The sequence below is a fragment of the Manacus candei genome, unplaced genomic scaffold (genome assembly GCF_025592945.1).
Source record: "Manacus candei isolate 608988 ecotype Guabito, Panama unplaced genomic scaffold, ASM2559294v1 h1tg000014l, whole genome shotgun sequence".
NCBI lineage: Eukaryota > Metazoa > Chordata > Aves > Passeriformes > Pipridae > Manacus > Manacus candei.
This window is the reverse complement of record NW_026138062.1, coordinates 43,229,983-43,256,531: the sequence shown is the minus strand read 5'-3', so window position 1 is coordinate 43,256,531 and position 26,549 is coordinate 43,229,983. Positions and strand designations below refer to the sequence as shown.

At 40.3% G+C, this 26,549-nt stretch overlaps 1 protein-coding gene across 2 annotated transcripts in view; it reads right to left on the bottom strand.

Moving 5' to 3' along the window:
- Positions 1-444: 444 nt before the first annotated feature.
- The window catches only part of SESN3 (sestrin 3), a 45,629-nt gene continuing 19,524 nt past the window's right edge, over positions 445-26,549 (bottom strand). The window contains exons 2-10 of one of the 2 annotated variants that reach the window (XM_051780144.1): positions 22,548-22,613; positions 19,403-19,600; positions 18,539-18,721; positions 17,895-18,131; positions 16,212-16,380; positions 13,858-13,973; positions 11,264-11,454; positions 9,878-10,022; positions 445-9,035 (exon numbers count right to left, since the gene is read on the bottom strand). In XM_051780144.1, coding sequence (XP_051636104.1) covers positions 8,949-9,035; positions 9,878-10,022; positions 11,264-11,454; positions 13,858-13,973; positions 16,212-16,380; positions 17,895-18,131; positions 18,539-18,721; positions 19,403-19,600; positions 22,548-22,613 — 1,392 coding nt within the window. In that variant the 3' untranslated portion in view covers positions 445-8,948. The remainder of the gene's footprint in view (positions 9,036-9,877; positions 10,023-11,263; positions 11,455-13,857; positions 13,974-16,211; positions 16,381-17,894; positions 18,132-18,538; positions 18,722-19,402; positions 19,601-22,547; positions 22,614-26,549) is intronic. The other variant, XM_051780145.1, reaches the window with a different exon arrangement.

Sequence of the window (26,549 nt, the reverse complement as noted above, 5' to 3'; positions counted from 1 at the left end):
TAGGTCTGCAGCTTGTGTTAATTAGTTTTGTCTCTTCAGAGGGGAGCTGAGCACCTTTCCTAGGACAAACCGACTAGTGATCCCTCAGCTCTAAGTCACCCTTCCCTGGGGGCTGGATGGGGCAGAGGGCAGGACTGGGTGACTTGGGGGCAATCTGGCTGCTAGATAAGCTTGGCACTGCCCTGAGCCAGCATTGTTGGCACACATTTCTCATTTGCTTCATGGTTTTATGGATCTCACCCACTGCTGCTCTGTAGTTCACTCTGGGCATCCTGGAAGAGGAATTAAATAACCTCTGTATTAAATAATACATAGATTAAAACCCACAACAGGGGCATGAAGGGGAAAGACACTTCAAGGACTGGATTTTGTCCCAAAACACAGAATGTTCTGCTCCAGAGATGTGTTCCCCAGCATGTGGTAAATGATGGCTCAAACAGGAAACAGGTTTTATCCATTTTATTTAACCAATGAAATTCCTACTGATAACAATGAAAGTAATTTCAGCAAGTATAAATGCGATACAGTTTTAAACAAACCCCATTGTTCCGTACCTATAAATAGATTTTTCAAAACCTCATAAAAAGTGCAGATTTATGAATTGCTGTTAAAATGTTAATACATGATTCCTTTGTTTAAAAATGCGTTTTTGTCTCTTAACTCACAAAAAAAAAAAAGTTCCTTCTGCATCTGTTCAGATAAATTCAAGTCGGGTAACTTAAAAACTAACAAAAGTCACACACAAAAAAAAATCCATCCCTCTAGGTCAGTCTGTCCTCTGCAGAAAAAAAACAAACCCAACCAGCAACAACAGAAAAAAAAAAGGATAAAAGCTGCTCTGGGAACCCACAGTGAGCTCCTAGCAGCTGCCTCACCTTACAGGCAAACCTCCTGTGAAAGTATGAAGCCTGTAGCCTGTCTCCAGAGCTCAGGGCAGGTGGGCCGGGAGGCAGGACAGGTGATGTGCCACCTGCCTGCAGGATGCTGTAGGGACTGTGGGACCCATAGAGCTACCACGCTTCCTCACTTTGTGGTGGTGGGAGGGAGCAGCAGGATCAGAGCTTTGTCCTTAACCCTCCATCCTGAAACACCTGCATGGCTGTGGCAGAAGGAGGCAAGAAGCTGAGAGCTGCTGGGCTGGGTACAATTTACCCCCTGTCCAGAGGGTCAGAGGTGGGAGATGCAATGAAACACCCCTCCTCGGGCACAGCACTGCCCTGCCCTGGCCTGCCTTGGCCTGCCTGCCACCCCAGCCAAGGGGGCTCAGACCCACGGCTGCCAACAGAGAGCCAGCACTGCTTCTTTCCCCGATGTGCCAGGCTCTGCAGACAGCAAAACAAGGGCTAATTTTTGCACTCTAGAGAGGCTTTGAAGCTTTTCAGCTGCAGGAACACTGTGACCACATCTGCAGTCCAGCGGCTTGTCCATCCATCCCTTTCACCCCAGCAAGGCTCATGTTCCCCCCCAGGCACTGGTGAGCAGACTGTGGGGGGACAGCCAGTGGCAGGCTTACGGGCACAGGGGGCTGAAACACATGCCAGACCCAAGCCTTCCTGGTGTTTGGGTCCAAACATAGTCAAACACAGGGTGGCCGTGCAGCTCTGATCGTGCTTTTTGCAGAGAGGGGCTCAGCTCACCCACAGTCCAGAGAGAACAGCTGGCACTCCTCTCTGTATCTACAGTGGTATTTTATCTACAGCAGGGTCTGTTTAGCAAGAGAAATTTAAAGTGGCTATGTTTATCAAGTTTGCTACTTTATGAATTTAAAAAAAAAAACAAACAAAAAACAACAACGAAACAAAAAAACCAAACCCCAACAACTATAAATACAAAGACTCTTACACACCAGACACTTGCAGCCTGCGTGACTCATAAACTGCATCAATATTCTGTTAAAAAGCTTATTCTACTTAAAACTATACATAGTACAAGAGACCGAAAAGTGGCAGTCGTGTACGGGCACGCTACCTGCCCCAGGGTGGCCCACAGTCAGGTGCTTCCTAAAAAATCAAGGAGTTACAGTAACATGGCACAGGACTGCAAAGCCGATCACAGCTTCTGCTTACACTGCATACGAAGTACCAAGGGGAACACAAAAAAGAACTGGTGTTAATACTGATGGATTAAAGAGTAACTATAAAGATCAAAACAGACGTTCACAGCATGCTACATATATTGCTCACAAACTTTTTTTTTTTTTAAAAAAAAGGCTAATACAAAACAAGGAGTTGGCAGTCTGATTTTCAGTTATGTCAGATAGAAAGATAAAGCGTATACATTCATCGTGTGGCTTTCCAGCAAAAGGAGAAGAGGGTAAAACCAAGAGATTTCAAGTTTACAAAATTCCTATTTTTTTAAGCTACAGTTTATATCCAGTTCTGGTCACAGTTGTGGAAAGATCTCTGACTGCATTGCCTTGCAGAGTCCAAGGGCTGTAACCTAATTACTATGATTTTTTCCCTAAAAGTGGCTGCATTACTCACCACCCTGAGTGGGCTGCTCCTGCAGGCACCTGGGCATGTGGCAGCCGGGTTGGAGGGAAGAGTTTTGGGTCTGGTGGCACGACATGAGCATGAAGTGAGGAATGAGAAACAGTTTTGGACAGTGCATGTTCGGACCTGCTGCTGTCGCTGCCCCTCAGACCCCTCAGCTGGAGACACAACGCTTGGTGATTCACCCATTTTGCCTGAAAACTCCCGTCAAATGCCTGATGGGGGCAAGAAAATGCAATTCAACAGTGGCAAGTTTTTCTTGGGCAGAAGTGACTGGTTCCCTTCCCCTGCTCCACCTGTGGAGTAAGCAAAGGGTCCCAGCCCTTTTCCCAAAGCAGCCCTCTGGACACCTTGGAAGGAGGCATCTTCCACCATCTCCCCTATGCACAGGCATAGAAAAGAACCTCTTGGACACATCAGTGAAGTTTCTGCAACTGACCAACACATCAACTCCTCCTGTGCTGGCCGTATCCCCTCAAGAATGCCTGTGATCTGTACCTCCTGATGCTGATAGCACAGCTTGCTCCCCACAGTTAGTAAAATAATTGGCATCTTCAGTACCACCTCTAACTGCTGTCAGGAACAAGGGCAGAATTCAGGTTTTTATTTTCCACAAGCCCTGGTGATACTCAGTACCCATAGAAATACCCAACCCTGCTGCTGTCTCCAGCAGCCACTCCACAGCGTGCATTTGGATTTTTTTCCCATTGGTAAGTGAAAAACCCAAATCCTCTTGTTCCAGAGGCTGGATGCAGTCTGCCAGGCTGCAAGACACCTGAGGGGATGCTGACCCTATGGCCCTGTAAGCCTGCCTGGCACAAAGGGACCTCAAATCCCCCATTAGATGTCCCTCAGAGAAACCTGCACAGTTGAATAGCTCAAACATGGGGTGCTTCGCCAAAGAAAGTGTTTCCTTAGTGTATCCACTGGATTTTTACTGTAACTCCAGAGATGGGCTCTTACATGCTACTGGCAAATGCTACCTAAATATACTGAGTTTCATCCTTTCAAACCACATATAGAATTTTCCTGTCCAGAAATAACCTAATATGGCAATTAAGTGTTTCTAAACATAAGAAAGAGCCTCTGCACTCAATTCAATCTTGTTTTTTCAAAGTTAAGGCTGGGAGGTTGTCCCTGTGTGGTTGCTCAGGGCTGTGAATTGGGAAGACAGGAAGCACTTGATGAAGGACGGGGGTGGTGACAGGTTGGAAAATGACAATTTTTGCCCCTAATGAGTGGCAGAAGGATTAAATATCTGCAAAACAGACCTGATGTGTGTTTGGGGAGCAGCAGCATGACCACATGACAGGAAATGTGCTCTACAGAATAAATTAACACTGATCAAGATGCTCCTAAAGTTTCCTCATACTACTGTGCTCTCTCCATCTCCCACACCTGTGATCTATGCAGTAGGTATGAAATGCTAAATTAATTTTCATTTGGAGATAAAAACTTTCACTTACATTCCTAGATACAGAAAAGCTGGTGGATGCATCTCTTCAGACAGACATAGTGCTGGGGGACATTAGGGACTGTAAATCTGAAGTTCAGATAGTGAAAACTGACATTTTTGTCCAGCTCTTGGAATGATCATTAACAGAAAATTAATTCTTACACCTTTATATTCAGATCTTCTCTGGGGAAGTACATTTAAAATGAATCCACTCCCCTCTTCCTTTATTTTGTGCAACATCATCCCTCACGGGAGAAGGATCCAAACCTCTAAGGAAAGTAACTGAAAGAACATCACTTGAGATAAGAAGACTTCAGTTATTTCTTTCTAGCCAAAACTTTTTAGCCCAGGCACAAGTTATCCACTTACTACCTCAAATGAATCTTTTCTGCAAGTAGAAGTTAAATAATCCAGCTCTTCTGAAAGGGAGTCCAAATTCTGGAACATGAGCCTGAAATGCATGCCTATGTTCATGGAAAACACACATGCATGAGAAACATTGAGAACCTGTTCTGCAAGAGCAGCAGCTTACAGTTTAACTGCTTTGGGAGAGAGTTCTGTAAGCCTACATTAAGTCCCCAAAACAACCCATTTCATTAACAATTGCTGCAAATCACATGGATCTGGTACACATTATTCCTTTAATCTCTATGGAAACTAATTGTATTCTGTTGAATTTAGGTGACTAAGTTTCTTTAAAAATCTGACTCAAAAATGCAAGTGGGCACCTGCTAGGATTTTGCCGAGTGCCTGGGTGCTTAAATGTCCACTGAAATTTAGGTAGCTAGCTGCTTTTTCCAAACCCATGAAAATATCTATCAGCATCACTACAAACAAAAATACTTTTGAAGAATTTGGTGCTTTGAACTTCTGCACTCAAGTAACAGAGCAGCAAAATGTTTTCCTTTTTGTTCTGTTCTGATCTGTTTTACATTTATAGAGACCCACATATATAATTGTTTACAATCACTGATTTTCCTGTCCTTAAAGGCTTTTTTTAATACATAGGAAGAGCTGATAGTGGCAATTCTTTAACTCGTACAGCTGAAAGTACATCCTTTTCAAGGATCAAGGTGCTGGTCAAAGGAGATGATTGTCCTGCTCTACTCTGCATTGGTGCAGCTTCACTTTGAGTTCTGTGTGCAGTTTGGGGCACCACAATATAAAAAAGACATTAAACTATTAGAGAGTGTTCAAAGGAGGACAACAAAGGTGGTGAAGGATCTGGAGGGGAAGCCATATGAGGAGTGGCTGAGGTCACTTGTCTGTTCAGCCTCAAGGAGATTGAGAGGAGACCTCGCCAATCTCTTCAGTCTCAAGACCAATGACCAGTGACAGGACTCGGGGGAATGGCACAAAGCTGTGTCAGGGGAGGTTTAGGTTGGATATCGGGGAAAGGTTTTTCACTCCAAAGGTGGTTGGTCACTGGAACAGGCTCACCAGGGAAGTGGTCACAGCATCAAGCCTTACAGAATTCAGGAAGTGTTTGAACAGTGCTCTCAGGCACATGGTGTGACTCTTGGGGATGGTCCTGTGCAGGACCAGGAGCTGGACTCGATCTTGATGGGTCCCTTCCAACTCAGCATATTCTGTGATTCTATGATTTTCATTTTAATGAAGGCTTTAGGGCAAAGGATATATGTTTCAGTTCATCCTTGATGAAAATAAATCCATCTACAGCTCACCAAAATTCTGCTACAACAGTAGCTGTAGCAGCTATCTGCACAAAATGCACCCAAGTTTAAAATTATTATTTCTGTTTTAAAAATTATTTCTGTTCTTGTATGATGACAGTCTCGTGATGTTCAGCTGTGGGTTGAGTGTTCCGGAAAATGTAAATGCTTTCTCCAATTGGCACCTTTTTCACTTCTCTTTATTACAAAAAAGAATGTAGGAATTTCAGCAAGGATGTACTCTACTGCAACACATTTTAAAGTGACTCTGCAATGATAAGAAGCTGTCCATGCTCAAAAGCTCTGTTCCCTACTTACAGTGTTCCCTGTGCTAGTTGGTTAATTTGTACCTACCAAGCTTTCTCTTCAGTAGACAGGAGACTGTACACTTTGTTTTTATGTTGGTCATGGCTGGGATTTTGTAGACTAACAATGCTGGTAATTACCAATTTCAATAAAGGAACACAGAGGGAGAGTATCTACTTTTCCAATGATTACCGTACTCTTAGGAAAAATATTAATGAAGTGTGAAGATTCACATTCACGAGTGCTTAAAAACGCAAAAAAAATCCAAGAACACTTGCACATTAAAATTTGGCACAGTGTGAACCTAAAGTGTGCGAAAAGAGTATGGTAGCATTGTCTGACTTTAAACACCTATTCTGAACAAACATCTATTAAAACCCCAAAATTTGATTGTAAAAACTAGGCTATAAATTCTTGCACTGTAAATGCAAAAAAAAATGCCACGTGGAAAACTTTACCAGATGTTTCAAGTTTGCATTTAATATTTAAAAAAAAAAAAATTGAAATAGCAAACTAGTTGTACAATGACATTTCCTATGACGGAATGTCTTGCAGGCCATATGTGACTTGATATGGCACCTTAAAAAAACCAAAACAAAACACTGGTTTACTACAAATTTTATGAAGCAATCCATTTATGGTTTCTGTATTTCAAATCTGGTCATGTACTTTGCTCAGAAGGCATTTGAGCTAGCAAGTATATTTCATATGAAAGAAGTAAAGGCACTCATGATTCCAAATGTAAAACTCAACCTACCCAAGAAGTCTTTGCATTTCTGAAGGGAAACTAAGCCATCATATTAGTTACCCAAGTCTAATTTCACCTCCTTTCCAGAGCTCAGCTGTGCTTCTTGAGAACTACTTGACTTTTCAAAACAAAGGAATTCAAAATAGTACTGAACAGTTCCCATCACTTGAAAAAAGCAAAAGTATTGCATGAAAACTTCTCTCAGCAGAACTGTTCTATGCACAAAAGCCATTATGTATGGCCACTACAATCACAGGAGGGAGGAAAAAGAATCATAACAACTTAGAAAGTTAATCTAAGTTCATACACATGAGCATCTCAATAATTCTGAGAAATCTTTGCAGTTAGCTATACAAGATAAATAAATCTGATGTTCTATCCAATGCTCTCTCTAGAAGACAGTCTGATGCTGTCTGTTGGGTAGTTTTCTAAATAGCCAACACGGCATTAAAAAAATTCATTACTGATTTCTTCCTCAAAAGGTTTTCACATGCAGAGTCTGCAGTCTGAAAGTGCAGAAAAGTGTACAATCATTTAGCTTTCCAATCTGGAACAGATAGATAAAGCGGAAAAACCAACATGCGAAGTCACAGCAAGGATCATAAAAGGGAAAAAAGAGAAAACTAACTTTAGAAGAGAGTACTGGTCCAGGATTTTGTAAATGAAAAGTGTCAAAATATGACTGGTAGTATTTTTTTAACTATTCCGCAATCACTAATGAAAAAAAATTCTGTATTAATTTCTACAATCCAATGGAATATTAAAATCAAACCTGACGAGTTAGTTTTGAATGTATGCCACAGAAATAAAGGTCACCCTCCTCAAAAGAAATATGAAAAGTCCAAACCAACAGACAAAAGTTGAAGCAGTGACAACTTGTGTTCTACTGGGTAAGTTTAAGCATCTCTTTAGGCACTTCACTGGTTCATTAATGCAATACAAAATAAAGCTATAAATATCAACATTTTGTGCTCTTAAAAATTAGTCAAAAGCAACAAAAACCAGCACAAAAGTGTGACATTTTTGGCAGCTTATTTCTTCCCTTCCCCAATATTACTGGTTGTCCAAAAATGCTTTGTTTTGGGGATGCTTTGGCATCTCAGTATCAGGTTGTCTTAAGCCGTAAAAGCTAAAACAAAACTGCTAGGCCTTAGACAATAAAGAAATTTGGTTTTAAAATTTCTTTATGGCTATATAAAAAGGACACTTTAGCAGTGGCATGTCAGGGAAAAAAGCTTGATTTCTTTTTAAATATTGCACTTTTCTTTTGTTCACTCACACTAATGCATAGAAACTTTTTAAACTTTGAATATTACAATTTCATGCTATGAAAAAGTTATGGGAAGTAGATTTCTATACATCCAATATGAAAGAACAGATATGCTAGCCTTCCTTTACTTTCCTTAGTTACAACATTGATAAAGGAGAGAGTGCAAAAAAACCCACAACCCTATTTTTGGTCAGCCTGCGTATTAATTTTATAGGTGCCAACTAAAAAAATTGCAACATGTGATGAGCATGGATATTGTCAGGACAACTGAGGGTGACTGTCAGTAAAACAAGGTTATGCATGATTGAAACACAGTAAGTGTGACTGAAATGGCAAATCATGAGGCCTCTTCTCTTGGGAAGGGGCATGACAAAGCAGATGAATTTCGCACTTCAGTAGCATGCTGTAGGATTTATCAAGATTAATTTCACATTAAAGTGTGCTCGATGTTTGCATCCACATCTCGCATCACCTCCAATTGCTGTAGTAAGACAGTGACTGGCAGCAGTCTCCGGGAGACACAGAAGAATCCAGTGGGCATTTCAATGCAACACAGCCCGCGTGTCTCTGTCATGAGTCGGGACATGATGGTACGTTCTCAGGACAGGCAAAACTGATCTTCTGCTGGACTCCACTAATCTGAAAAATGATTGCTTGGAAAAAGAAGTCTCTAAGCACTTCACTCCAGTGCCTAAAGAACAAAGCGCTAGGATTGGATATAATAAAAACAGTTTCAGGATCCTGACCACTGCGCAGAAATCCAGGCGGAAACAATGCAGAGTAGTGCTCCTCAGTGTTACTTTTGTTATCATTAGTAATGTTAAGCATCAAGAAAATAAAACACGTCATTGCACATTACAGCCGCCAAGAAGCACGGCTAAACTTTGACACTAGAGAATTGAATAACCTGATGCTACATCACAAACAGCTTCTGGTGTGTATCTATTTCAAAAGGTCTTTACATACTCAGTAAAAACTTCTTTACTCCTGCCCAGCAAATCCTTCAGGTTAAGTGACGAGTTATGGCACGAAGGGCATACAGAAGTTCGGCTTGCATCCGAGCTTCCATTAGAAGTAGATTGACATGAACCTGTTAAAAAACATTAAATCAGCCATTTAGCTCACCTCTGAATGCAACATCATTATTCATTTAGGCTAAAATTTCCTACCTTTACTAAAGTATTGCTGAAGAAAACTATGTCCTTTCCTCCAGTACTCTCCTGCAGTACTGCAGTTCCTCTTGAGACAGTTGTGTAGTATGCCAATATGGACAACATCCCAAGACTGCAAGAAACTAGCCTCAACTGCTGCTTTAAGCAATCTTCCATCTGAGAATTCCTAATATACCTTTTTTAAATCTTAATGGCATTAGTTCTTCCTGAATTGTATTTTGTTTTCTTTACTAGCACCTTTGAGCAGTATAGGAACACAGAATAAGGAACAGTTTCCATTCCAGATTAGGCTAGCAGGCACACAAGCACTGAACCCTTGTCAGGAAGCATTTCATGGGGATATCTGAAGGCATGTTGACATCTTTATTGCTAAAAAACACCATGAAGATTATATATATATATATATAGATATATAGATATGTATATATGAGTTTAAGTATTTTTTGATTTCTAAATCCCAAGTATTGGCATAGTTCACCACTTCTGCATTCTCAAGTTTATCTACTTTTCTTTTACAGTTGTCCATTTTATAAAGAAGCCATTCAAAATTATAATAATAAAAAAATGAAAGTATTTCCAGTACATTAAGAAGTATTTTTGTAAAACTGGTAACTAACACTCGATGAATTAATCTCACTTGGTTTTCTCTGATTTAAAACAGTTCATTTGATAGATACTGCTGTTTTTAGGTGTCCCCATATTTTTATTTTTAAATAGCACAAGGGTCTCTGTGAAGCCACTTTGGCTTTGAGATACATACCTTCTCCGAGTGCTTGAACTGACGCCAGTAACTATCGTACATGCGCTTGGTAGTTCTCTCTGGGTAGCAGGTCACTGTCTTTATGTAAACCTTCAGGCTGCGTTCAAGTAGCTGATTAACTTCCCCATAATCATAGTCATCATACCTAAAAATAGCACAGGTAATCACTCTGTTTGATATAAGTTTTTAAAAGCATCGTCTTTTGCAGCATTATGTTCTTAAGCCTGGGAATTGGAGCATTTATTATACATGACAGAAAACCACCTCCTAACATCTAAAAGGCTTAGCAGAATCACAGAATTGTTAAGGTTGGAAAAGACCTTTAGGACCATCAAGTCCACTGTTTAGTCAGCACTACCACCATGATAAACACTAAACCATGTCCTCAAGGTGGACATGGACACTTCCAGAGATGGTGACTCCACCACTTCCCTAGGTAGTCTGTTTCAGTACTTCACAATCCTTTTTGTGAAGATGTTTAATATCCAGTCTAAACCTCCCCTGGTTCAACTTGAGGCTGTTTGCTCTCATCCTGTCACTTGTTACCTGAGAGAAGAGAGTGACACCCACCTGGTTACAACCTCCTTTCTGGTAGTTGTAGAGCGCGAGAAGGTCCCCCCCGAGCCTCCAGACTAAACACCCCCAGCTCCCTCAGCCACTCCTTATAGACCTTGTGCTCCAGGCCCCTCGCCAGCTCTGCTGCCTGTCTCTGGACATGCTCCAGCACCTCAATGCCTTTCTTGTTGTGAGGGGCCCAAAACTGAACACGGGATTCAAGGTGTGGCCTCACCACTGCCCTGGTCCTGCTGGTCACACTATTGCTGATACAGGCCAGGATGCTGTTGGCCTTCTTGGCCACCTGGACTCACTGTTGGCTCATGTTCAGCCACTGTGGACCAGCACCCGCAGGTCCTTTTCCACCAGGTACTTTTCCAGCCTCTCTTCCCCCAGCCTGTAGCACTGCCTGGGGTTGTTGTGGCTCAAGTGCAGGACCTGGCACTTGGCCTTGTGGAACCTCATACAACTGACCTTGGCCCATCGATCCAGCCTGTCCAGATCCCTCTGCAGAGCCTTCCTACCCTCCCTGCCCAACTTTGTGTTGTTTGTGAACTTGCTTTGAGATGTTGTTTTTCCTGAACAAAGGTTTCAGACTGGCTTCAGAGAAGACATTTCTGTAATAATTTCTATCCTGATATCCTGATAATTCTTTTCTGCACTGGAAGGAAAAGTTATACTGATATGCCAGAAAACCCACTCTAACTTCCAGACTGAGGTATTGTCTTCACTTTAAACACCCAGAGTCTAAAATCATGCTTTTCACATGGTTCATTTTTCTGTTTACATAGTTAAAAGTCTATTCCTGAGCCAGGGGATTTTTCTCCATACCTGATTCCATACATACAGTGGACATAGTTAAATAAAGCTCTTCTTAGCATCGTTGTATCAACGTCTTCATGTGTTGCCATAGTGTTATATGTGAGGTTATACACCATCCGAAATTTCTCGTCCAGAAGATGCCCAATATCAGAATAAAGCCTGTTTACAAGGGAAAAGCCATGATTCTCCCAAGTATAGTCCTGCAGGAAGAGAAGGAAATATAAATGTACAAATGAAGTGAATTCCCTATCTGATCCTCTCTATGGCTCAACAGTTTTTGTTGTCTGATAATAATAACTTAATTTTCTTCCTAAAGTTTGCATTTTGAATTCTTCATCCACATCACCTGCTCCATTCCCCCAGACTTCTTGGCAATGAATATCATATTGCAACACCCTATCTCCAGCTGGATATCATTAGCCTACAGTAGAAAAAACCCTAAGGTTCTCCTGAAGCGCTGAGGGAATTTTCTTCTGCTTTGTCACTCCGAAAAGTATCATTCTATGTGGGATTGGCCTGTAAGTTTAAAAACTTGTGTCTCTTGAAGGCTTTGATGTTTAGCTCTGAGCAGAGATGGACTATTTACTTCCAGATAGGATGTAAAACCATTGGTTAAAGCACTGAATGGTCCCTGAAAAAATTTATAAAATCTAGGCTGCTTTGGTCTTAGACAATCATCTGGACTGCAAGGATAAAAGCTTGCCTGCTCCTATCAGGAACGGGAAATCTTTGCAGACTGCATGGCATTGGCAATGGAGAACCACTCTGCTTCAGAGCAAAGTGCAGCCACAGTTTGTGCAGTGGTCACACAGAACATGTTAGTTTGCCCACATCCTTGGCAAGTGTTCGATCATTCAATCACTGATGGCAACTTTAACAATCAAGGGCATCATCTCCACGTCCTTCCTGTGCCTAGCTGTTTTCAAAAGGTACTGTTGGGCAAGGGTCTTCTCCCAGGCACTTTGGAGCATGTCTACTCTACTGTCCCCCTGATTAGGATAGTGGGGAAGAGCATGTAGGATATTACTTGGTTGCCTAACAGAGGCATTCAGTGACATCTGAAACATGCCACAACATCATACTGGGCCTCTGGCTGCCAGTACAAAAGACCAAAAGGCATGTGAGAAATATGCCCTACCTACATGGCCCTGGAAAGGTGTCCAGGACACCTTGGGCATCACAAAAGCCTCTGAAAACCAAAAGGCCCAGAAGTGGTAAAGTGCTGTTCACTAACAATGAAAAAAAAAAACAAAAAAAACCCCTCAAGTTTAAATACATTCTGCTGTGTATAGAATACTTTTTTCTACTACTGAATTTAAACCAACAGAGATAAAGCAGTCTTGCTTTATCAGAATAAAGATTAGATTTTTTTGCAGGAGTTTGGGATACTACTGCAATTTAAATACCATTAGCAGCAAAGCATTTTTGAGGCTGTGGGTATATACACCTAATTGTTAAGAGCCAGACATAAAATAGTTAAATTATCAAGGTGACTCCTTTGAATGTAGGCCAAAAGCTCTTCTGTTTATTTAAGAGCAGAGATGTTTTAGTTCCAATTTCAACTTCTCCGGAGCTTTTATCCAAGGGAGCCTGCTGCTCCTAAAGTAGTTAAGCAGAACGTTTGATTTAGAGGCATAGACTTTGCCTTATTCTTTTTGGCAGTAACAAGTTACTTCAGGCTCATATAAAGACCACAGAGTAAATTATCCAGATAGGTAGAGATTGCTATACAGATAAATACATTTCCTGAGAGTGATCGAGGATTCTGTATTTTACAGTATTAGATACATCTTCTGACCATGAAGTTTTCCTGCACCCACTGTTGTTTTAATTGAAGTTGTCTGATTTGGTTTAAGGTTTCCTTCATTGCTTTCAATTTATTACTAGACTGCTCATTAATGTACTCTATTAAGATAGAACACAACAACTTAGAATGTCCCTCCTGTTATATATTTCATAAAGTTCAGGATTCTGGTCATGGAAAAAGATGCCAATATATAAGAAAATGTACAGGTAAAATGTACATGCTGTTCTTTCAATAGCACTGGAAAAGATGTATTAAAATACATGAAAAACTTCAGTAATCATTTTTAGGAACTCCTTTTCTTTCCCAGTATCCAAAATCCAGTGATATGGTGCACATATGAGAACAATACTCACTAAATCGCTCTCACAGACATATATATATACAGGTATTGATAACCACTGGGCAGAGAATACTAGATAAAAAAATGACAGGAATAAAGAGTTCCTGCAGAGGATTTTTTTTTAATACAACATCTAGAGGGATGGGAAAGAAATTGTTTCTTTTCTGCCTTTCACTTTTATTCCAGATGTAGCGATATGCTTTACAGTTTTAAAACATTAATACTGGTAATAACGGGCATAAGACAGAAAGCCATGTACTACCTTGTCTGAGATTTAAAAATAGTAAAAGACTCCATCTCAGGGACATCTGTGGAAGCTTGTGAGTTATTTAATGGATGAGGACAAGAAAAGGAGCACGCAAAAAACATGCCCCACTACAACCTCTTTTATGCTACTTGCCCTGTATTGAGATATATGAACATTAGTTGAGTGAATGTGCTTTAAAGTGACGGTACCTGAGCTCTGAATGTTGGCAGATGGTCTTCTCCTCGCCTTGCAAAGTCTTTGTACCCAAACCCAGGATCTTCAATATAACGGGAGACATCTGTAGAAACTATTTCATCATCAAATGCTGTGAATAAAACAGCAAAATGCTTTGCTTTAGGCAAGCATGTGATTTAGTGCCGACTTCCATCTATGACAGGACTAGAGGACAATTTTAGAAGTTGTGCAAAGGAGAAGAATGATACAAAGGAGAATGGTGGTACAAAGGAAAGAAACATTTCAATCCTAATCTGCTTGTATGGGATCCATCGCTTTCACTGAGCCCACTAAACGTCAGCCTATACCAGACATCTTAACATACTTCTACAAAAAGGAAAGAGATGGGCTAAACTTCAAACTGGTGGTTTGCTTTTCTCTCTGCTGACTTCTGAGGGAGGCTAGATATCTTAAATCAGGAAGGTGAATCCCATTAGTAAGGTCATTGTGTTTGGCCAAGAAACAGAAAAATGTACCCTTGACAACAGGATTGCTACACTGAGCAGGTATGGTGTCAGGAATCACACCAGCTCTGTTCCATAATCCGGAGTATGAGCAACCAGACAGCAATGCAACACTCCACTTGTAAATATCAGATGAAGATTATATGAAAGCAAAGAGATCTACAGTACATCAGGGTGAAATTCTGCCAGAAGCTCTAGTAACTAAGCATCTTCAAAGAGCTCCAAAACATATCACTAAGCAAGCACAGGTTCTCTATCAGGAATCAATATTTCCCTCACGAATAAACAGGTGGCTTGATTGTGTAACTACCTCTGCAGAAGTTGACTACTGCATAGCTGACTGCATTTGACCCTGATGTTAAAACTGTGGCTCGCTTCCACATGCATTGACAGAACAGTTGCCATATGTCCCCAGTTAGCACCTTGAAAAGTCAGTTAATTTAAGAATTGCAGAAGTGCTTTATCTCCTCTTTGCCTCATTAAACAATCAAAACATAACTGTGTAGGAAGAAGCTTGCACAACATCTGCCACAGTAAATTCTCAGCAAAGAATAAAAAAACTGTATACATACACTCCTCTCTCCTGCCAAGCACTGAATTTCATGAAAGGGTAAAGGCCTAACACACACAGACTCCTCAACTAAAATCAGCAAAAGGCAAAGGGGGAGGAAAGTCAATAAAACTATTAGCAACCTCATCCAAAAAACCCTTCAGTCCTCTTCCTCATATGCCTGAAGTTGCAGAGACTCATGGAAGTCATGATTTGATAATGCAGCTGCAATGGCTGTCTGTTTATCTGCATTGCTGACACTGCCTGACCATAGGAAAACAGAGCAAGAATATACAATGACCATTTCTAAATATCCAGCCACAATGTTGTTGGATGTATCTTCTTTCAGAGACTTTACATGTTCCTAGAGATCCACAAAACAATCTCTCTGCTGATTCGCAACACATTCTTCCTCCCTTTTGTGCTCATTGCACAAAGACACTGATACCTTAAAACACATTTGGTCTAAAGCTACTGAGAACTAAATTCGCTAAGAATAGTGTAGTAAAATGTGAAGCATTTTATGGGTCACTTCTCAAAATGATACAAGCAATCACCTTCAAGTAGCCTCTACTATGAGGAAATAGCTGGAGATTCTGGTTGCCTTAATAATATTCTTTCTTCTAACACTTTCTTTGCAAACAAAACTCCATCTTCCTGTCTACAGGAAGCAGACTTTGTTTTGTGGTTTGTTAGAGATGGCAGCCTCCAGAGCATATGAAGAATATGGAAAAGAAGGTTTCAGCTCAGAATTTTGAACATTATTTAAAAATAAAAAAATGCTATGAATCTCTATCACAACACAGGCAGTGGAACAGCACGGCAATATGATCACTCAGAACGGCAAGTTATGAATGTCCTTTCCAGCTGGGCAGTAAACGGTGAAGAAGTTGAGTCTCATTCCAATCTAATTCCTAAACTAAATGTCATATCTGAAGGCTACTTAGGAGTGTCACTGAAGTTCTAAGTGCTGTAGAAGGTAAACCTTTGAAGTATTAGTGAATATTTATATGAATGAATTATTTTTAAGATATAGAGCATACACAGAAAAAGAAATTTACTCACTACTTTTTAAAGAAGCCTACAGTCTTTTTTTTAATATACAAAAGCTAAATTTCAATTTGTAAAAAGGATGGTGTTATTTGACGATCAAGAAATCTTAAGCAGATGAAGCAAGTGACAAGACCACCTAACACACTCCTACTTCATGAAGAGCCAGAATAAAGAAACAGAAAAAGTTTCAGTCACTGAACTACCCTCAAGTATTTTTTTCTTACAAAGCATAAACAAAATGGAATTGGAAAAGCACAAATACCTCCACTAATTACTAGCAGACTCTCCTTCTTCTCCTTTTCAAAGCGAGTTGCCATTTCTTCCTGAGAGGCTTCTTCATCCTCTTTATCTTCTTGTAGTCTCTTCATCCTTTCCATCAAGGCCTCCAGCTCACTTAAAGAATCTGCAATCTGCAAAAACACCATGACATTCTGCAAAATTAGAAGATAGACAATGTGTGTCATCTTCGGATTTCATGCTTGACAACAAGTGCTCTCAAAACCAGACAGCAGCAGCAAACACAAAAACTGAAGCCAGAATGCATTTTGTCACATACAGCACAGACAACAGCTTTCAGACAGCAAGAAGACAGGAGCTGGGAAGCGTTAATGTAACCTGTTGCAGTAATTTCTGCAGTGGGATTAACAGCACAGAGGTGGTGTTTGAATGTAGGAACCACAGTCACTTATACATTCCCTCATGTAGATAGCTCAGGAAAATCCATCTGTGGGCCCTACATCTATCAGAAAACAACTTTTAATACGAAGGTAACTTTTTTCAGTCTATTGGTAATGAAAATATGTTTCTGAAGAGATACAGTGCAATACTGCAATGCAGAAACGCAACCTCAGATGGCAAATCAGTGCTTTTCACTATGTACGATCAAAATAACTATTATGTTGACCCTTTTTCTTACTTTTGTGAGGAAAACAGACCACTTTTTCCGAGAAATACATCAAAGTTTTGGGTGCTCTGAAATGTACTTATCATTCAGATTTTTCATAAGATAAATTGTTTGAGTGGTTTTTTTCCATCTTTTCGAGTCTGTTCTTCTGCCTATAGCTATAATTGTTTTCTAGTATGCTGCTCAGTGTTTAACCAGCAGCACAGACTCAGCAGCAACCCTTGGCCCAGTACAAATGGGGAGTAAGACACCCTTGTTGTATGAGCTAGCATGTCTTACAGGCTAGAAGTTTAAGACACAGCGATTGAACTAAGCGATCACATGTTCACATTCTTCTGCTAATTGTAAAAATTATATCTAGCGAGTCTCTCATAGTCCTGATCTTCCATCAAAGGCAACGAGGCTAATTAATCAGTCAGCATTAATTCAAGGACATGTCTTCAAAAGCATTATAGAGCCCCTTTCAGGAAAAAAAGTTCACATTTAAGTTAATTAACTAGTAATCAAAATTCTCTGTTGATTCAAGACTGAAACACCAGCATGAAGAATTAAGTAATTTTATTTCAGACATTTCCTCCCATCTACATGGAAGTGTTTCAGAACTGACCTGTTCTGTGATTGTAGGCCTTGAAGTTAAAATTATTATTATTATTATTACTACTACTACTATTTTTTTCCATTTCTTTTTTTTTATTCCACATTAGAAAATGGATGCCACCATGCTCCACTCAATGCCACACTGTCTGAAGAAACTGGAACTTGAAGCTTTCCGCCGAAAGCAAAGTTTTAGTCTTGCCAAATGGGTTGTGAGATTAACTATCAAAATCACATTCCTCTGACTACCATCCACAGTTACAATCCTGGTTTTCCATGGATTATACAGAAAATTGCCAGAATGAACGTAAGAATTGCAAGACTCGAGCACTCCCATAAAGTAGACAAAGACTTTCAAACTACCGTGAAATTTAAGCAGGAAAGAAAGGAAGAAAGTTTTCTAATGCAAAACAGAGGCAAGCAAAAGAATTTTCTTGCAACACTAACCCCAAAGTTGCTACTTGTGAGGGATGCATTTTCTATGTTGTTGTCATTGGCAAGATCACAGACACAGAAGTTGTTGACTGCTATAAGTCTGACTCCATTAGATGTATCCGGATCTCTCTCTGGATTAATGCCACTACCAAATACAAAACTTGCCAAGGCATGATAATGTGCCAACAGGACAACAGCATGCACCAGTTCAGGAAGAGACCAATTATTTTCCCCAGTCTTGACAAGTTTCTGAAATGAGAATAAAAAATGTGTAAATATAAAATTTCCTTTGGCCTCCAGCTTTTCTATAAAACACTATGCATTTTAAAAAGGGAACAATTATTTTCTTCCAATAATACCATATTCCCCTTGCACACAAACTTCGCTGGATGAAAAAAAAAGAGACAACTAACAGATTACCTCTTTCCCTTTGGGGCCATTTTAGCCAATGCTATTCCTAGAAAGAAAACCTTCTTGGCTTTGTCACACAAATTCTCCTGTCACACAGGAGAATTTATTAGCTTGTTCGATGCACTAGTACTTCCCTGAATTTTTTAACTCAGGGTAATGGAGCCTAACCCGACACCCACATAGTGCTTGGCAGTCCTTTTTACCACACATTTATTGCTATTTACAGGGCATGACTGAAGAGGTACCTGAATGTGCTCTTTTGTGATTAGCCAGGGCCGGTGTGCAAGGAGTTTGTTTATTTCGTTCAGATTTTTCAGTCTTTGGGGAATGTATTCCAAACCATTCAACCACTCTGCAATCCCACCAGTCTTTAGAAACTCATCAACGTGCATATTTATTAGGTAGGAACACTGATGTCTGGCAGCAGCCTGGAATAATTAAACACAGAGGGAAAAGTGCAGCACATTATCATGTAATCTGATTTTGCTGAGGGTGGAAGACAGGTTATTAACACAAAACAATGTTTTAAGTACAATTTCATTCCTAAGGCCTTGTGTTACATTGCAATGCATTTCTATACAGTACGGAGGATTCTCTAATAAAAATACATTTGATTTCTCTGAACTGGAGAATATAATTTAGGTTGGAAAAGAACACTAGAGGAGAACCCCCTGCTCACAGTAGGGCTGACTTAGAACAGGTTGCTCAGAGCCTTGTCCAGACAAGATCTCCAGCTTTGGAGATCACAGAACCTGTCGTGGTCCCCACTGCAATGTCTCAACATCCCCACAGTAAAAATTGCTCTCCTAGTGTCTACCTGGAATTTGTTGGGAGTCGAGTCCACTCATCTTACTGCTGCACAGTGATGTTGGCATGTGAGAAGTGTATCGCTGCAGGAAACAGGGAATGAGGTACATTGCCTATTTTCCTTTCTCACTGAAAACTTTCTGGCTAGGCATGCTTTATTCTGACAAAAATCTGCTACAAAAATTCACCCACTGTCAAAGTATCACACTAATCTCTCCTTTCTAAAGTCTTCCTTTTTTCTTCCTTTTCTAAATACAAAAGTGAAAGTTGCAGGAGAAGATACACAGGCTGTTGGTACATACCATTATAGCAATGTAGTGCCTATAGGGCAAAGGAAGGGGCCCATCCATGCGCAGCATATAGAACTGGCTGCGGAGGAAAGACTCCAGGTACTGAGTATGGATACTCATGACCTGTGTGATGTTGTCCAGGCGACCAGACGTAGAATATTCTTCCACAAGAAGATTAGTACGTTCATCCAAACCATTTGCTTGCATAACCTAAAAATAAGATGGACACATTTTAACAGAGAGAGAGATTTTCTTCAGCTTTAGCTCCAGGGAGAAACATACTGTGGTATGAAAGCTTTCCTTGTGTACAGATTTAAAGGCAATGATGGAGATCTGGATGTATATTTATAAACATACATGCTTGCATGCATGCAAATACACACATACAGATCCTACTTGTATACTGAGAACTGAAGAGCACTTTATACAGAACCTCTGTTATTTTAATGTTTCTACAAAAACCAAAAACATTTTTCTGTAGATCTTTCCAAAACAGCTAAAGTCAAACCTGTATAGAGAGCTGGAAGTAAGTAAGAACTAAATGGAAAGTAAATTCTTTGTGGAAGACAGCCTGTATAGACACATACTACCCGAGCATTCAGCTCTAAAACCAATTTCAAAATTAATGGAGAGGAACTAGGTTATGTAACTAAATTATAGAAACAGCCTGGCAATCTACCCCTTCTGTGTTTGTATAATTGAAGAGGAGATCAAATGCTAATTTGTCCATAACATTGAAGTATTATTTAGAATAGGAATTTAATGCTTTCTTTAAACAAAAGCTGTTCTTTAATTATTCCAACCAATCCAAACCTTGGGCACAAGATGAAATGAAACAGTAGAAGAATAAGTAGCTCTTGCATTGCAAGCCCTGACACAGTATTACTGCTATTACTCAGTGTTTATCACTAAGGACAGCCACTCTCAACATGTTCACCACTGAAGTTACAAGCACAAGACTAGAGTATCCAGTATTTATTCTGACACTGCATAGTAATAAATCAGCCAGTTTACTATTGCAAACATCATGACATGAGAACACATTTTAGAAAGATTACTGCACATGAAGCTAGAAAGTGCCCAAAACCAAGAAGACACAATATTCTATTTCAAATACGTTTTCTCTCTTTGTGATGGGATGATGAGTGGACCGTGTCTCAAATATTTTTCTATCAGATCTCATATAGAAGTTACATATAAAGAAAAACCAACAACATACTACATTTTCACTTCTCACCAGTGTACTTTCCTATTTTAATTCATGAGCCCAGAAAGAAAGGGAGGAACAGCTACACAGTCAGGCAGCTCCATCATTTTTACATGTGCATCTTCATTATGACAACTTTTCTGTGTTTTGTACTCAAAATGACGCCTTCTCAGTTTTCCTCAATAATGTTTTTACTGTCAGAAGTTTATTCACTTACTACTGTACTTACTACTGTACATCCCTTGCTCTACTGCAAGGAGTCTCCCTTATTCTTCAGCAAGTATATTTAAGAGATCTTTGTCTCTTATGCTTTCTTGGGGAAATCATACTTTTCAAACATAGGCTTCTAATCTTCTTCAGCTTGCCAGGGATCTTCCTTGTAACAGTATAAATTATGGATAGAAATTCTGCTGACAGCATCAAAATATAGTCAGATAGGACTGCACTGTTGCTATATTAGGCATAGCAATATGCCACATTATTATTTCTAAGATTTATCTTTACCTCTATTACTATCCTCTTCATACTGTGCATGTATTTCCTCCTGATTTATTACCACCCATAAACATATTTTTTTGCTCTGCTTTTAAAGCCTTATGGCACTTTAACAGCTTTAAAGGAACCTTTACAATTAAGTTGTTATTGCTCTGCCCATATTCCTTCCATTACAACAATAAATCAGGCTTTGACACCAGCAGTGTTATTATCAAGATTTGTGAGACATTCAGTGTGTTACTAGTCTCTAACTAAATCCTTCCTATTTGCTCCGTTATTTCATGACAAGGAGTGAGGGAAAAAGGTAGTAATTTGCTTAACAAACCACAGTTAGCATTTGTTTGTGATACTGAATAGCTGTTTTATCCATACAGCTGGAGGGTCCCTGCTTGTACTGGGCAACCGCTTGGGTTACTCCTTTCTGAGATTTCTCCTGCACCCTTGGCTAGTGCCTGTACCAAGTGTCTCAGCTTCTCAGTTTTGAAATAAATTCATTAACAATTCTCTCAAAATATGTTACAATTTTAACTACATTTATTTTTCTACTTTTAATATAATTACTGACTTTATGAGAAAAACTAGGTCATTACAAAATTTGGCATCTCAAGTTCACCTTGTATTTCATGTGAAAGAGTGGCGTTCTCTCCACAAGTTTGACTGGCTGAAACTCATTCTACTCCTCTCTTCCCAAGTTTAAAAGACTCTTTGACCTCTCCTCCTTTTTGCTTAATTATGTTTTTTTGTTGGCATCCTTTACACCCTCTCCATTTGGTTTTAAATTCAAACCTTGCTGGCGTATACATGGAGAGAGACTCAGAGAACAGTAGCTATCTTATCTTTCACAATGTCTTTTTGGCCCTTCTGGCATGTGAATTATCTGTCTTTAGCAACTGTAAGACTCTGTGAAGATTGAGACCACGAGAGAACACCACCATAGCAAACTTTCTACCTACTGCAGCAAACTGCAAATCAGGGCTTACCTCGAACATTCAGTCATTGGCAGGAATCTTGAGTCTGAAATCCAACCATACCTTTCAAACATAAATTCTCTCAAGAGCCACAGCTACAGTCTGAGGAGTGAAGTCATACTTGCAAACTCTCTCCAACTGAAGGTCAGACACTGCTCTGAGAGCTGTATAATTATACTGCTGCAGTACTGAACAGGCCTCCCCTCAGGTCTGGCATTATGTGTTCAACTGCTGCCTGAGAAGAGCAGAGCTGTCACTCATGGCTGTCTCCAGAAGTGCTGGTGACTGAAAAGATGTCAAACAGCACCACTTGTGTGCAAGGACAGGGTGGTTCTTACCCACTGGAACCTGCTCCAGAGAAACCACCACTTTTGCTCTCAAGGGAGCTCATCTGGGTACCATGGAACAAGCAGGGTCACAGAACTGTCTTTCGGTATCGCTATTTTAAAAGCTACCACCCACCTGGCCCAGCTAACTGCAAACTTACTTCATTCTCTGGTATAAAGGCACTTGGTCCTCTTGTCAATGGTGGGGAGACTTGTACTCTCTTTTCCTGTAAAACAGTCACATAATTCAGTCAGCATCAGGAATAACATACTAACTTGCTTTATCTCACAAGGTCTGGATTCAGTTCTCCTCCCAAAGCCACCTGGATGTTTTACAGCCCACTGAGGAGGTGATGCCACCACACTACATTTAAATTAGCTTTAATCAGCTTTTTAAATGTACTTTGCATGAAGGAACGGCACCAATTTTGGCAAGGGATAAGGCAGAAAAAACCTCAAAAAATCTAATCCCAGTTGGTTTACAGACCAGCTTGAAGATACATAGACAATAGCAACAGAACATCTGGCACAATGCTAAAATTAGCCATTTACTGGACTGAATGGAAGTTTGAAAACTGAGGGGAAAAAAAGCCACACTCAGGAAATTATAAGCAAGATGCTGGTTTTTTCTTCAATATCAGCATCTGATGAGATCTTTAGTGTTGTCAAGAGCATAAGTACTTTGTGTGCCAAATATTGGCAAGAAAAGCACAGTCCAAGCAAACTAGCAAGACCCAATTACAGGTTTGTTCTAGAAACCTGATGAAATGGCCACCTTGCTCACTGCCGAGCCTGGAGAAAAATGCATGCAGCACAAGCCTCGGTGTGCAAACCCCAGATACAAGGCATGAGGATATATTTAGTACAGAACAAGCTGATAATGTAACAAGAGCCAGAGGACTTTTTAGATTTTTTAGGGATAAGAAACTGAACTAAGATAAACTCTGGAGCCTTTTACAGCATGGCTGCTGTCAGCCAGAGGAGTGAAGGGGACCTGGGGAGGCTGCCTGCTCCCCTGGATCATCAGAGGCAGGACCAGCACTGTCCACGTCATTCCTGACCAATGTTGGTGTAATCCTCCTGGAGGTTCCTCCATCTCCATGGGTCAATTATTTCAGTGACTAACCCCTCAGATTGTTAAAACGTTTTCCTAACATCTAATCTGAATTTCCCTTGCAGTAATTTAAAGCGGTTGTTTGTTGTCTTTTCTTCTTTTCCTCTTTATGGTTATTTTCCACCTATCTGGGTGACTGCACACTTGTCTCAAGTCCCTAATTGCACTACAGCATTGGTGACTCTTAATATGTTATCCATAAACAGCAGTATTGGATTTGCATACTAAATATTTCATGCCCCTAACATAAAGCCTGAGGTTTTCCATAACAAATGAGCCTTAAATACCTCTACCGGGCAGGCTTAAGCTTAACCACCATGTGCACAAACAGCAGTGCCAGTCCCAGAATGAATGTGCCACTGATTTCCACAAAGGAGAATCAAGCCACTGGAGCTGCGTAACCATTGTCCTGATCCTTAAAAACATTCTGTCCTTTCTAAATTAGATTAAAAAATAACATGCAAAAATCAACAGTGATTATTCAGGAAAGATGTTCCAAAGCAAACTCTCGCAGGACAATTGAGTTTGTGACTTTGGAACAATTAGCTGCTAAAAGATGCAGAAACAAGCTGGATCAATTGAGTGAAACCTAGCAGCCAGGAGACAACTTACTGCATCTGCTGCCTGCTGTCACATCCACAAAAATCCTGTAAAATACTTGTTACGTATAAAATGCATTCAATCTAAAGTAGGATGTAGAGATACCGGGTATCTGCACATGCAACCCCTTCTTCACACAGTTACACAAGGCAAAGGAAGACATCTTCTCACTTCAAATACACAATCTTGCCAGCAGCCAGTCATTTCTGCCAACACTGAAGAAAAAGAAATGCTTTCCAAGATTGCTAGTAAGGTTGCATTTTGCCTGGTTTGTAAAGGTTATCTGAAAATTAAAGCTTAAAACCTTAATTTCATATTGAATAATTTGGAGGAAGCAGCTTGCATGAGTGACACAACGTGGACATCTGCACACTGTCAGCTCTCGCTGGAGCACAGGTCTAAACCAGAGCTGAACCACTGAATTCTCCATCTTGCTCTCTGATCTGTACCTTCTTCAGGCTCTGCAAAAGCTGGTACTTGAGGCAGACCAAGGCAAAAAAATCCATATGTTGCTTCTAGCAGGATCTGGGCTCCATTCCCTTGTTTTCCCATTCAATATGACTGGTATTACTCCTTTGACCCTGCAGATAAGCTATTGCTGAGAAGGAAAGGAGGAAATGGTACTTGGGTGGATGAATATAGGCAAGTATCAACAATTAATTCCTGTGAATGATGACAGAAAGCCAAGAAGATAGTCAGACATGAAAAATGTGTGTTAAATCTTTTACAAAAAGAACAAACCCAGTGCCTTTTGGGTGGTGGCAATTCTAACAAACACAAGCCTGGAAAAGAAAAAAAAAAGACAAACAACCAAAAGAAGAACAAAAAACCAAAAGCCCTAACATGATTATTCAAGTTGGTGAGTCTTATCACTGCACACTTCCAGGGACCTTGGTTTTTTCAATATTAGAAATGTATACTCTTCCCCCTTCCATCAACACGAAAGATTATTTTGCCTTCATGCCAAAGCTTTTATTTTATTAAAACTGGTTAAAACAAGCTTGTCAGGAGAAAAGGAGCAAATATCATCTGGTTGCACAAGTTCTCAGGATGCTATTAATAAAAACATGGTAAGCACTAAGAAAGATAACTTTGTTGAGCTGTAGATTAAGAACCACTGCTTCTGGGCATGCTTTATCTAGAACAGTGATTTCAGGTCTACTCAAGAACCCAAATATAAAAAAATGTGTATGGGAATTAGAAACAAACACTTCAGATATATGGTCCTTTACAGCGGAAGTTCTTGCAAAGCTTTTTGTTTTTCAAGAAAGTGGTTTTGTTTTCCTCTCCAAGTAGTCTTTGCAGGTTACACTAGCTATCACTAAGTCAGCCAGGGTCCCAAGTATCTTATTTGAAATGGGATTCTTATGCTAGGTGGATGAAGCAAGAAAGAGGTTGCTCAGCAACTAAAATGCTGTATGCACATATACCAGCCATTTTCTGCGTCATGTTCCTCCAGAAACGCATTGCCAGAGTAGGAATAAGTATCTTAAAAGGTTTGCAACCAATTCCATTTACATTAAGACTAGTGCCTTTCTGGGGGCTGTTTCTTCAGGAGAAAAGAGAAGATGAAGAGCTTCAAAGCAGAAAAAACTGCACCTGAGCAGGTTATTGAGAGAGGGGTCGCTGCAAGCCAGAGCCTAGAAGCAGGTTTAGCAGTCGTACACTGTGGCATCAGACAGCAGAACGAGACCTCTGCAGAGCTGCTACAGGAATTCATGAATAAACAGGCCTATGTAAGCTCTATCTGAGACTTCTTCCTGTCCTTACACTGCACTTGCAATGGTATCGGGAGCTTCATCAGGAATTTTAACAGTGACAAAGTGGAAGCATTTCCCCTTTCCCTGTTTATAAATTGCAAGAAATATCTTCATCCTTAGGTGAGCTCTGCACAAACCCCACAGAGACAAAAGCTGCAACTTGCCATCTCAAGGGTTTATTTTCAATTATGGCAGTGACTGTGCACCCTCTCTCCAGAGCCAAGATGGGCACTGGGACATGGCACCTGCATCTCAAATAGCTGCTGGGCTGCCATGGCAGATCAAGGGATGCCAGAGCCACCTGGTTGGCGATGCGGCCATGAAGTCCAAGTGGGAGCAAGCAAGAGCCCAGTTGGCACTGGAACAAGCACAACAGCTTTCCTTCCAAAGCCTAAAGCAAAAGAAATGACTCTTCTTCCTCTTCGCTATCACATGAATCACTGTGTCCTCAGGCTTTAAAAAAATGGCTATTTTTAGCAAGCTGTAAAAGGAAGCTGTTTTATTTGAGAATAGAGGTGCTAGGTGGCAGGGCTTATCAAAGAGTTGGTTTAGGAAGTACTTCTGAATGCCTATAAATGCAGAAAACATAGGCAAGAAGCAAGTGGTCGCACTGCTGCAGGTGCACAGGCACTTCTCACACGTGTGGCACATAAAAACTGATTCATCCTGAACTTGACATCAAGGTGGTC